Raw genomic sequence first — 13,028 nt, 5'->3', positions numbered from 1 at the left:
TGTTATTAATAGTAATATCAATAATAATTTGCAATGCCACGTTCCCTTTGACGTGTCCATGACCTGTTTAATCTTTGAAGGTCTAAATGCAGCAAGATTTGGCTTGCACTTCTGCACCCCAAGCTGGATGTATTTTTCCCATGTAACGCGTCAGTAATGGTCCCATTCCAGCTAAACACCCTCTGGCTCCGCCTGCTACAGTAGCCAAACTCACGCTATTGGCTGAGCTGGAAAGAGATTGACAGATCTGAGCAGACCACTCTCAATGTTTAGATGGTGTCTGAGTGGGTCAATGTTTTTACGTTTGGGGGAGATAAACCCGTGAATGGCATACCAATAGTAGTCAGTGAACAGTAAACTGAGTTGAGAGAATGTATTTTAACATATAAAAATCTTATATACTTCACCTTTAAAAACTGATTTCAGTTAGGTGCCAAGGCAATGTTTCAAATTTAGTTTAGGAAATAAACACTGCTGTAATGCACTAGCTCAAATGGCCTCAATTGGCTTTTTGCTTTAATATAGTTATCACTATAAAAGGTTTGCATTTAGTGGGTTGTTTTCTGTATTTCACTGTTTGAGTGGGATTCTCTCACTTATCTGGGAACATTGTAAGTGTGTTGAATCCCAAAATAACTCACTAATTCATGCACAAGATTTATTGGCAGGGAAAGAAGCGAAGTGTAATTTTTACCACTCTAGATTCATTTCCACATTTGGAATGTGGCATCACTCTCGTAGCACTCGGGAAGGTGAAAATGGCACTATGACATTAGAGTGGGAAGAGATGTATATGAAAAACATCACAACTCTGCATGTTTATGTGTGACTGCCGTAGTCATTCAGATGAAAAGCATCCTTCTGTAGATGTTTTTTCTCATAAGTGTGTTGTTGTTCTGCTCAGGCTGCCGTGTCCATGACAGTTGTCTGAATGACGGAAATGACCTGACCTTTTCAGATTTACAGAGCCATCGGGATGCATCGAGTCGGCTTACTCTAGAGAAAACTGACACTAGCAGTTTGATGCATGATGTTTTTTGCTAGCAAAAAATGTGTCGGTAACACACTTGACACAATATGCTGCCTGACTGATTCATTAGTTAATGAGTATAAGCAAAATTGTTTTTGAATATTTTTGGGTAATATTAGCTAAGACTAGCTGAAACTACCTTTCTGACTGCTGCCTAGCATGACGTTAGCTGATGTTAGCATATGTAGCTAAGCTAACAGTGAGATACTAGCACACACAGATATTTGAGTCAAATCAATGCCTTAAAGGGGTCATATAATGGTACATGCACTTTTTCAAGTTGATTGTACTGAAATGTGTGTTGGCAGTGCCTGTACACAACCATCATATAATGATAAAAATCCATCCAGTGGTTTTGTTTTAATCTCCTTATATGTTTTCCCCTGCCTCAAATCGAGCCGTTCGACCGTGTGACGTCACACGGTCGGACGCCCCTCCCGCGATTGTTGATTGATAGGCGCGTTTCAACACAGACCCGCCCTCGCTCGTGAGAGCTGTCAATCATAGTCTGCGCGGACCGGCGCGGTCATTGTTGATATGCTGGAGCACTGTCTATGAGCAGAATGGCGTCTAAGCGATTGTGGTGTTCTGTTCTTGGGTGTAATAACGAACACAGTCATTTTAATGTTCCTAAATCCGAACCGCTGAAGACGCAGTGGTTGAGTTTGTTTTCGAAGGGAATATTCCCCACGAGCAACGTCAATGCTCTCATGTTTGCGCAAATCATTTCTCAGCAGACTGCTTTATAAACGAGGATCAGTATAAAGCTGGTTTTGCTAAGCAGCTGCTCCTGAATAAAGAATCGGTACCAGATATTCGTGTTCCTGCTGAACCTCTAGAACAACTGAAGTGAGTGTAACGTTTTATTAAACTTTATATTAATATTTATATCTTTGCATATCGCTTCACGATGAATGAGTCTAAGGTTTACACTCAGGGTACATTACTGCATGTTTTCTATGTACGACGTTCTCCATATAATTCATAATCCCACGTTTATAATGAACAACACGTTATGGTATTGTGTTACAAACGTGTACGCACAGAACAGAGGGGCGGAGTGAGCAAAGCTCATGATCATTTAAAGTCATATGCACTGAAACGGCGTGCTGAAAACAGAGCTGTTTTTGACCAGGTAAAATAAGTGTTTTCTTACAATACTAATGAGAATTTTTAATTAAAGTATATTACAAACTTTTAATTTAGACCCTAAAGAATTATATTAGCTTGTACAAAAATGGCATTATATGACCCCTTTTAAAATGCTGCCGAAGTAAGCAGCTCACTTTGTTTATAGGAACAGAGGTTGGAAAAAAAATACCTTGAATAGCATAGCGTTTAGTTTGACAAATCCCACTCGCAACATTCCCCTATTGTATTCCTCCTCCTTCACGACCATACTTTCTTGTCGTCTCTCATCTCCTTTATATGTACTTGTGAAAATGCCACAAAAATAAGCATTAAATAGTGCTTTTCACTTCACCTTTTGGCAATATGACATCTCAAAGTTTCAGAAATGCCTTTTTTGTTTATCTTATTTAGGCAATTTTCTTTGTCATTAATTTAAAAAATGATGTAGAAATAAATTATATATATATTTAATGATTATAAGTTTACAATATTGTGAGAAAAATATACAAAAACATGTCAAAATATCTAACACAATTTTTCTTCTCAAGTAAATATATATTCTTTTATGGATGTTTAGATATTTTTACTTGAAAACCAGACAAAATATTGATTAAATGTTTTTTTTTAAGTGTACCATTATTTGTTTTCAATCCTCTCAAGGCTGTATTGATTTTAAAAAGCCATCTTTGACAAAGCTGTTAAAGACCATGTCGGTATGTTTTTACATGTCTCCGTTCAGCTCCATTGATCTTTCCCATCAGTTGTTTTATTGTGATCTCAGCATTAAAACTGCTCAGTTTCCAGAACAGTCCTGCCAACTTGGTGCAGTCAGTGTTTACTGAAGCAGTTGGTCTAATTTGCTTCCCCTGTCATTCCCTAACCCACTTCCTCTCCCATCCGCACCCACTCTGCTGGAAATCACTGACTCCAAAGTGTGTTTCAGTGGAGGCAGGTGCCCTGCATTACCCGCCATTATGCCAGTGTATCTCCAGCACTCAAACAGCTTCATTCTCTTAATCTAATTCAGGGTGCTTTAATTTGCATTGCTCTGGCTAGACACGAGACGGCAGCCATCCAAGATCCTTAATAAGTTTGCAGAGATGCATAAGTGCCTTCTGATAGAGTAATAATTCCTGTGATTCGCAGTTGTTTGAAAAACACGTTAGATTTATGCTCGTGTTTCTGGCTGAGTGCTGCTTTTCTTGTGATGCATATTTTTGCAGGTGCACCTGTCACAATTCTTCATTCACCTTGTTAAAAAAGACCATCTTAAGCCCTATTCGGAAGGTAATTGTTTCTCTTGGGGACATAAGGTATTTTCAACATTTACAGGGGCTAGTCTGTGATTTTATTGCCGCCCGAATCCAGAATGTCATGGTTTTCTCCCACCACCAGCTTAAAAATTCCTGGCCGAATTACCTACTGTTTTTTGACAAACACCAAGGTCGCGTGGTAATTTAATGATTTCTCATTTACTTTGTACATTTTTCCCTGCATACTCAAGCTGTCCTGGAAGGGCAACAGATAAAAACAAAATTTATTGATTTTCTTTAGTGCTGTCAAATCAATTAATTGGATCTAACATAAAAGTTAGTAAATATAATATATTTGTTTGTGTGTATGTGTGTGTATATATATATACACTCACCTAAAGGATTATTAGGAACACCTGTTCAATTTCTCATTAATGCAATTATCTAATCAACCAATCACATGGCAGTTGCTTCAATGCATTTAGGGGTGTGGTCCTGGTCAAGACAATCTCCTAAACTCCAAATTGAATGTCAGAATGGGAAAGAAAGGTGATTTAAGCAATTTTGAGCGTGGCATGGTTGTTGGTGCCAGACGGGCCAGTCTGAGTAATTCACAATCTGCTCAGTTACTGGGATTTTTACGCACAACCATTTCTAGGGTTTACAAAGAATGGTGTGAAAAGGGAAAAACATCCAGTATGTGGCAGTCCTGTGGGCGAAAATGCCTTGTTGATGCTAGAGGTCAGAGGAGAATGGGCCGACTGATTCAAGCTGATAGAAGAGCAACTTTGACTGAAATAACTACTCGTTACAACCGAGGTATGCAGCAACGCATTTGTGATGCCACAACACCCACAACCTTGAGGCGGGTGGGCTACTACAGCAGAAGACCCCACCGGGTACCACTCATCTCCACTACAAATAGGAAAAAGATGCTACAATTTGCAAGAGCTCACCAAAATTGGACAGTTGAAGACTGGAAAAATGTTGCCTGGTCTGATGAGTCTCGATTTCTGTTGAGACATTCAGATGGTAGAGTCAGAATTTGGCGTAAGCAGAATGAGAACATGGATCCATCATGCCTTGTTACCACTGTGCAGGCTGGTGGTGGTGGTGTAATGGTGTGGGGGATGTTTTCTTGGCACACTTTAGGCCCCTTAGTGCCAATTGGGCATCGTTTAAATGCCACGGCCTACCTGAGCATTGTTTCTGACCATGTCCATCCCTTTATGGCCACCATGTACCCATCCTCTGATGGCTACTTCCAGCAGGATAATGCACCATGTCACAAAGCTTGAATCATTTCAAATTGGTTTCTTGAACATGACAATGAGTTCACTGTACTAAAATGGCCCCCACAGTCACCAGATCTCAACCCAATAGAGCATCTTTGGGATGTGGTGGAACGGGAGCTTCGTGCCCTGGATGTGCATCCCAAAAATCTCCATCAACTGCAAGATGCTATCCTATCAATATGGGCCAACATTTCTAAAGAATGCTTTCAGCACCTTGTTGAATCAATGCCACGTAGAATTAAGGCAGTTCTGAAGGCGAAAAGGGGGGCAAACACAGTATTAGTATGGTGTTCCTAATAATCCTTTAGGTGCATATATACACTCACCGGCCACTTTATTAGGTACCCCATGCTAGTAACGGGTTGGACCCCCTTTTGCCTTCAGAACTGCCTCAATTCTTCGTGGCATAGATTCAACAAGGTGCTGGAAGCATTCCTCAGGGAGTTTGGTCCATATTGACATGATGGCATCACACAGTTGCCGCAGATTTGTCGGCTGCACATCCATGATGCGAATCTCCCGTTCCACCACATCCCAAAGATGCTCTATTGGGTTGAGATCTGGTGACTGTGGAGGCCATTTTAGTACAGTGAACTCATTGTCATGTTCAAGAAACCAATTTGAAATGATTAGAGCTTTGTGACATGGTGGAAGTAGCCATCAGAGGATGGGTACATGGTGGCCATAAAGGGATGGACATGGTCAGAAACAATGCTCAGGTAGGCCGTGGCATTTAAACGATGCCCAATTGGCACTAAGGGGCCTAAAGTGTGCCAGGAAAACATCCCCCACACCATTACACCACCACCACCAGCCTGCACAGTGGTAACAAGGCATGATGGTTCCATGTTCTCATTCTGTTTACGCCAAATTCTGACTCTAACATCTGAATGTCTCAACAGAAATCGAGACTCATCAGACCAGGCAACATTTTTCCAGTCTTCAACTGTTCAATTTTGGTGAGCTCTTGCAAATTGTAGCCTCTTTTTCCTATTTGTAGTGGAGATGAGTGGTACCTGGTGGAGTCTTCTGCTGTTGTAGCCCATCCGCCTCAAGGTTGTGCGTGTTGTGGCTTCACAAATGCTTTGCTGCATACCTCGGTTGTAACGAGTGGTTATTTCAGTCACTGTTGCCCTTCTATCAGCTCGAACCAGTCTGGCCATTCTCCTCTGACCTCTGGCATCAACAAGGCATTTCCGCCCACAGAACTGCCGCTCACTGGATGTTTTTTCTTTTTCGGACCATTCTCTGTAAACCCTAGAGATGGTTGTGCGTGAAAATCCCAGTAGATTAGCAGTTTCTGAAATACTCAGACCAGCCCTTCTGGCACCAACAATCATGCCACGTTCAAAGTCACTCAAATCAACTTTCTTCCCCATACTGATGCTCGGTTTGAACTGCAGGAGATTGTCTTGACCATGTCTACATGCCTAAATGCACTGAGTTGCCGCCATGTGATTGGCTGCTTAGAAATTAAGTGTTAACGAGCAGTTGGACAGGTGTACCTAATAAAGTGGCCGGTGAGTGTATATATATATATATCAACCTTAAACATAATATCTTATGTATATATAAACTATATACAAACATACATACATGCATACACACACACACACACACACTAAAAGTAGTGCATAAGATATTATGTTTAAGATGGATATATATATATCAGGGTTTCCGTTGTCCGGTAATTACCGGACATTGGCCGGGAAAAAAATGAAATGTCCGACAAAATTAAATCTCTCCGGTCAAATTGTCCGATTAAAATTGCGTAATAATCCCGCCCCCCTAACACAATATGAATTTGACAATAATTCTAAAATGTATAAAGCAAAAATACACCGACCTTTGGCTATGTTATAAAGGAACAGGCTCTAGGGTTTGAAAGTTATAAAACAACATCGCATGCTGCATTTCAAATAAAGCGCACGCCTAGAACGGCTGTAATATAGACCTAAACAACGAATGATTGAGTGAGACGTTTCAGATATGGCCAGGCCCATTGATATTATTGATAAAGTTGATAATTTGATAAAGTTGACGATGCAGACTCGCCATCTTCGCAGTAGTGAACGCGCCTATAGAGAGAAGTGTGCACGCGCCGGCGCCTCCGGGTCCTGATTAGCCTATATTGTCCACTATTGCTTCTTATTTATTAATCCAGGCAAATTTGTTGATGAAACATTGATTAAAATTAATATACAATTTATACAAAACGAAATTTCAAGCAAAAATAATATTCGAAGATCACTGGGTTGATTATTATTCGAAAATCGCAGCCCTCCACCACATGCACGCACACATGCATTAGACTACACACCAGAGCATGAGCAAAGCGGAGCGGTGTGACGCTTATTATAAGTTAAAAAACTTAAATATACGTTTCATATTTATAAATAATATAATGTTATTTATTTTTTTTTCATCTATGTTGATTAGGCTATATGAAAAGGGAACCGCATGAGATGAGTAAGATAGGATCATAAGATGACCAACAGGCCTATATATCGGAAAACATTTTGAATTGGTCAGACATGATTTTGACCACTTATTTAGTTTTGTTTTGTAGAAAGCCTTTCTTTAAAGTTTATTTCGTTTTGTATAAATTGTATCTTCATTTTAATGAATGTTTCATCAACAAATTTGCCTGGATTAATAAATAAGAATTTATTCATATGAAGTGAGCATTTCTCTCTCTAGGCGCGTTCACTACTGCGAAGATGGCGAGTCTGCATCGTCAACTTTATCAATTTATCAACAATTTAAATGTTTCATGCATAATTATTACTTTCGCCGGTTATTTGTGGCAAGCTTTATTTCAGGTGTTGCGTGATATCTCTGCGCCCAATAACAGTGCTTCGCCTGTGCAGAGTCTCCGCAACAGCGATAGATTGAAACGCGCGTCCGAGTGAAGATTGCGCAAGAAGCTTGATTTAAAAAACAACTGATTTTAGCGCTAGATCTCTTATTTAATAGCGAACTAAATGAATGATCTGCTAGTTAACTGGATATGTTTTATTTATTTGTATTAGGTACATCCGTGCCTCAATGTTTTAAAAAGTGAATGTGTGTGAAACCATAGTAAAAAACAATTGGTGTTAATTGACGCCAATCGGACGTTCATGGTTTTTTCCGTCTATTTGAAAGTTAGGCTAATAATAACATGTTGCATTCTATACGGCCTGATTATGTCATTTTTTTAAGTAACATAGCCTGCCTCGAGTTTTCCTCAACTTGACTAATTAAGAGGCGATATTTGACCGGCATTTCATCAAAATGTCCGTTAAACGAAACCTCTGTCGGTCACTTTGACCGGCACCATTTTTTTCTAGCGGAAACTCTGATATATATATATATTAGTTTATATATACTACTAAAAGTAGTGTGTGTGTGTGTGTGTGTGTGTGTGTGTGTGTGTGTGTGCGTGTGCGCATGTATGTTTGTATGTAATTTACATATACATAAGATAATATAGTTGCAGTATAAAAACATTTATGTTAGATGCAATTAATCACGATTAATCCATTTGACAGCACTACTATTTTTCCTATTGTAACTTGTGTTGATATGAACCAAATGGTGCATGGAGAAATAAACTGATCTGATGAACTGATGTGTGTGTGTGTGTGTGTGTGTGTGTGTGTAGGAGCTGGAGGAGCGTCTCCGGCAGCAGCATCACATGGAGCTTCAGACTCTGCGGGAGGCTCACAGGCAGAACATTGAGACTCTGAAACAGCAGTCAGAGCAAGAACTGCAGACCCTTCGCTTCGAACTGGAGGACGAGGGCAAGGCCATGCTGGGTAGAACAGCCACTAATTCACACACATTCTTTTACACACCTGCTGTAAAAACTCTACAGAACCTGTTTTATTATTTATTCTAGTTCGAATGCAATCTTTAGCAATGTCTGTACTGTAACTTTGCAAGTGATGAAATCAGATCCATTTGCAGAGACAGTGGAGTCAATATCTGTAATATACCATAGTAATGACTTGCCTGTCAGAAAGAGTAGCTCGCACGATGAAAACAAAAGTGCAAAAAGCTGAATATTTTCCTACTGCTTAATAATTCAATTCTTATAGAAATTTTCACAAGAGAACTATTATTTTAAAAACCTGTTTATAAAGAACAACAACATTGGATGGTTTAAGGTGTTTTTTTCTCACTTTATTCTTTTATTTTATTTTTTCACTGTTCAAGCTAGAAATAACTAAACTGATTTGAGTCAGATAGACCAAAAGAAAATGCATTGTGGGAGACTTGGTTTGTCTAAAATTTTAGGAAATTAAAAATATGTTCAAAGTTTTCTGTGACCAACTCAAATGGCAAATTGGAGATATGATGAGGTCCAACATTGCATGATTTCCAAAGTTCAAATTAAAATTTAATTTATTAAATTAAACTGCATTAAAGTTGCTGCAATTTATGCTCATCTTGCAATCAGCTCAAAAACTCACAAAAATATGCCACACATATATGCCATATATCTGTCATGATTGAGTTTCTGGAAGCTGGGAAAACTAAAATAAGAAATAGTTTAGTAAATATCATTTTGCATCATTTTGTCAGAAGACTTTTTGGCTGCAGAATCAAGAGACAATTATTCACCCTGTGCCATGTATGTTCATAATTTAGCATTTTGTTGATAATGTTAATAATTTTTTTATTTAAAGTACATTTGTATTTGCTTTGTACACTAAGCAGTGTTGGAACTAGATGTCCAATATAAAATCTGAGTTCTGAAGAGATCTACAGCTCTAATTATAGCTCAATCTCATTGAAATACGATATAATTGGAAGAAACTGGAAAGCAGCGTAATGAGACAGTGCAGAAAGGAAATTGCAGGTGGGGGAATGAGTGTCACTTCCATTTCCACCTGTGCTTTAGGGAAAGTTGGAGATGAATGATGTTTAATTCAGCTCCAGACAGCAGTTCATCTCCCTGGAATAGTCTTGTTTTTCATTCCCTGTGCCTCTCTCTCTTTCTCTTGTTCTCCTCTCAGCATCACTGCGTTCAGAGCTGAACCATCTCCACGCATCAGCCATTGAACACATGCGTCAGACCCATCAACAGGAAACAGCGGTTGCCAAACAGGAACTGGAGAAAGCTTTGGAGCAGAGCAGAGTACAGGTAAACCTCCACCACAGCAGGGTTATTATATTTCATATAAGTTTACTTTGATATTTTTTTTCCACACGGTTTATTATTGCGGTGTCATCAATTTTAGATTTACATGCCCATAAATGTCACATACTAAAAGCTTCATTTGGTTGTTTTACATGTCGGTCAAATGCCCCTCTCTACTTCTTTTATACTAAAAATAAGAAACTGCACTTTCAGTCTACTTTTTATGTACTTCTCAGAAATGTACTTAAAATTGCACTCAAGAATACTTGACCTACACTGACAGCAAAGTATATTTGGCCTATACTTTTACTCTATACTGTCTTTTAAGCTTATCTCGATCAAAAGATTATTGAGTATTCTAAGTATACTTGGCTTGTAGTTGTGTTCAATGCCTATTAAAAACTTTTTTCACATAGTTTTACATGCTGTCTTATAAACTCACATTGTTTGAAAATAGTGATTTATAAAGAAAACGAATCGGTTACCTAACGTAACCTCGGTTCTCTCTAGAAGAGGGAACGAGTATTGCGTAAGCTAGCTTACGCTGCGGGAAAGATTCGTCTTTGCTGAGATATTGAAGCCAAAAAATTATTTCATAATTTGTATCCATACACAACGCAGTTCCTCTGCGGCAGACCTAGAGCAGGCTAGCTAGCAGCTCATTGGTTCGCTCAGAGAGAACTGCTTAAGCCTATGGGAGAGCGGGGCTGAACCCGCTTCCAATGAGAGGCGCCCGCGCGCTCATTGCGTCATAGCCCACCAGAATGGGCGTGGCTATGGTGTATATAACAGTCTCTCCCAGGCTTATATGTTGATTTATTTCAGCGTGAAGCGAAACGCTAGTAGCGCAAGCACGGTCGGTCGGGAACGCAATACTCGTTCCCTCTTCTAGAGAGAACCGAGATTACGTTAAGTAACCGATTCGTTCTCTTACGAGAGGTTCTCTTGTATTGCGTAAGCTAGCTTACGCTGCGGGAACACCTGGTCAACGCCGTGCGCGCTATGAATCCACTCATGAATCCCAGGGTGTTACCGGGGGATTTTTAACGTGGAGTGAATGTAATATGAGGCCGGCAGAGCGGGCACATGAAGTGTATACATAAGCATGTATGAGGCCGGCAGAGCGGGCACATGAAGTGTATAAGCATTTAAGGAGAGCACAAGGGGCGAACCGGTTGTGTGAGGGACTCCCAGTAATGCAGCTTCTTAGGGAGCTGGTCGTTAGACAGCTAGTAATTTTGCCTGCAAGGCGGGAACTTCCAAGTTGTAAAATCTGACAAAAGTGGACGGGGAGGCCCATCCCGCGGCCACACAAATGTCATGAATGGAAATTCCACAGGACCATGCCCACGATGAGGCCATGCCTCTAGTGGAGTGCGCCCTGATGCCCAGAGGGCAGGGCAGGCATTTAGATGCATAAGCAGAGGCGATAGCGTCTACTATCCATCTAGACAGTGTCTGTTTAGAGGCGGCCAGACCTTTGGTGCGCCCCCCAAACGACACGAAAAGCTGCTCAGCGCGTCTGAACGCGGCAGCGCGCGTAGTGTACAATCTCAGAGCCCGCACCGGGCAGAGGAGATTGGCGTCGCGCTCACTATCGGATGAAGGCAGAGCCGATAGGGAAATAATCTGAGCCCTGAACGGGGTACCAATCGCCTTCGGGACATAGCCATGTCTAGGTTTGAGAATGACAACAGAATCATTCGGGCCAAACTCGAGACACGCGGCGCTGGATGATAGCGCGTGAAGATCCCCCACACGTTTTACTGAGGACAGAGCCGTCAGAAAAACGGTTTTGAGCGAGAGGTATTTTAGGTCCACAGACTCGAGCGGTTCGAACGGGGGTGCTTTCATAGCTTCGAGAACTATAGAAAGATCCCAGATAGGAACCGAAGCGGGGCGCGGAGGGTTCAACCTCTTAGCTCCCCTGAGGAAGCGGATGACTAACTCGTCTTTGCCCAGGGACTGAGCGCGTCGGGGTTCAGAGAACGCCGCGACGGCTGCCACGTAAACCTTGAGAGTGGAGGGGGACCTGCCCTTGTCCAGCATCTCTTGAAGGTAAACCGGCAAAGACGGCACCTCGCATGACCGTGGGTCCAGATGTTTGTCGGTGCACCATTTTGAGAACACAGACCATTTAGACGCATAGAGCCTTCTCGTGGAAGGTGCTCTAGCCTGTATGATAGTGTTTCTTACTCCTTCTGGCAAATCGACGAATAGTCGTTGATCACCCATGCATGTAGCGCCCAGCGCCGTGGATGGGGGTGCCAGATCGTGCCGCGAGCTTGAGAGAGGAGATCTGCTCTGACTGGGATGGGCCACGGGGCTGTCTGCGACAGCTGAGTGAGCTCCGGAACCCAATTCTGACTCTCCCAACGCGGGGCTATGAGGAGCACCGAGTGGCGTGTGTCCCTGATCCTCTGAATTACCTGTGGTAGCAGAGCGATCGGAGGGAATGTATAGAGCGGGCGGCGAGGCCATTCCTGGGCTAGCGCGTCCTCGCTCCTTGAGAAAAATATTGGGCAGTGAGCGTTCTCTTCTGACGCGAAGAGGTCCACCTCTGCTCTGCCGAATAGCCGCCACAGTATTTGGACCGTTTGTGTGTTCAGGGACCATTCTCCTGAGGAGATGAGGTTCCTGGACAGTATGTCTGGACCGTCGTTCAGATGGCCCGGCACATGCGTCGCTCTGAGCGAGAGCAGGCGGCTCTGAGACCAAACTAAAATGCGGTGTGTCAGTAGGAAGAGATTCCTGGACCTGACACCGCCCTGACGGTTGAGATAGGAGACCACAGCCATGTTGTCCGAACGGATCAGGACGTGGTGTCCCCGAATGAGCGGGAGGAAGCACGAAAGCGCGTTCTCGACCGCAAGCATTTCCAGACAGTTTATGTGTAAGGGGCTTTCCTGTGTCGACCAATGGCCGAAGGCCGGTGAGCCCTCGCAGACTGCACCCCAACCCGTGTTGGATGCATCTGTCGAGATGACTTTTCGGCGGGAAAAGGTCCCCATCGTGACGCCCTGTCGAAACCATTCTGCTACTGTCCATGGCTGCAGCGCCGTGAGACATGTCCGCGTAACTCTGATCAGCTGGCGGCCCGTGTTCCACGCGCGGTGGGGTACACGGCTGTTTAACCAAAGCTGAAGCGGACGCATGTGCAGAAGGCCCAGCTGAAGCACAGCGGAGGCTGA

The 13,028-nt window shown here is 42.3% G+C and overlaps 1 protein-coding gene across 5 annotated transcripts in view; it reads left to right on the top strand.

The window, feature by feature from the left end:
• The window catches only part of fam184ab (family with sequence similarity 184 member Ab), a 163,979-nt gene that overhangs the window by 105,114 nt on the left and 45,837 nt on the right, over positions 1-13,028 (top strand). For all 5 annotated transcript variants that reach the window (XM_056269123.1, XM_056269120.1, XM_056269121.1 and 2 more), the window contains exons 12-13: positions 8,356-8,509; positions 9,713-9,840. In XM_056269123.1, the coding sequence (XP_056125098.1) occupies positions 8,356-8,509; positions 9,713-9,840 (282 nt within the window). The remainder of the gene's footprint in view (positions 1-8,355; positions 8,510-9,712; positions 9,841-13,028) is intronic.

This window comes from Rhinichthys klamathensis, unplaced genomic scaffold (assembly GCF_029890125.1).
Source record: "Rhinichthys klamathensis goyatoka isolate OS25496 unplaced genomic scaffold, OSU_Roscu_1.1 h1tg000281l_1, whole genome shotgun sequence".
In the NCBI taxonomy this organism is placed as follows: Eukaryota; Metazoa; Chordata; class Actinopteri; order Cypriniformes; family Leuciscidae; genus Rhinichthys; species Rhinichthys klamathensis.
This window is presented reverse-complemented; position numbering and strand designations above follow the sequence as displayed.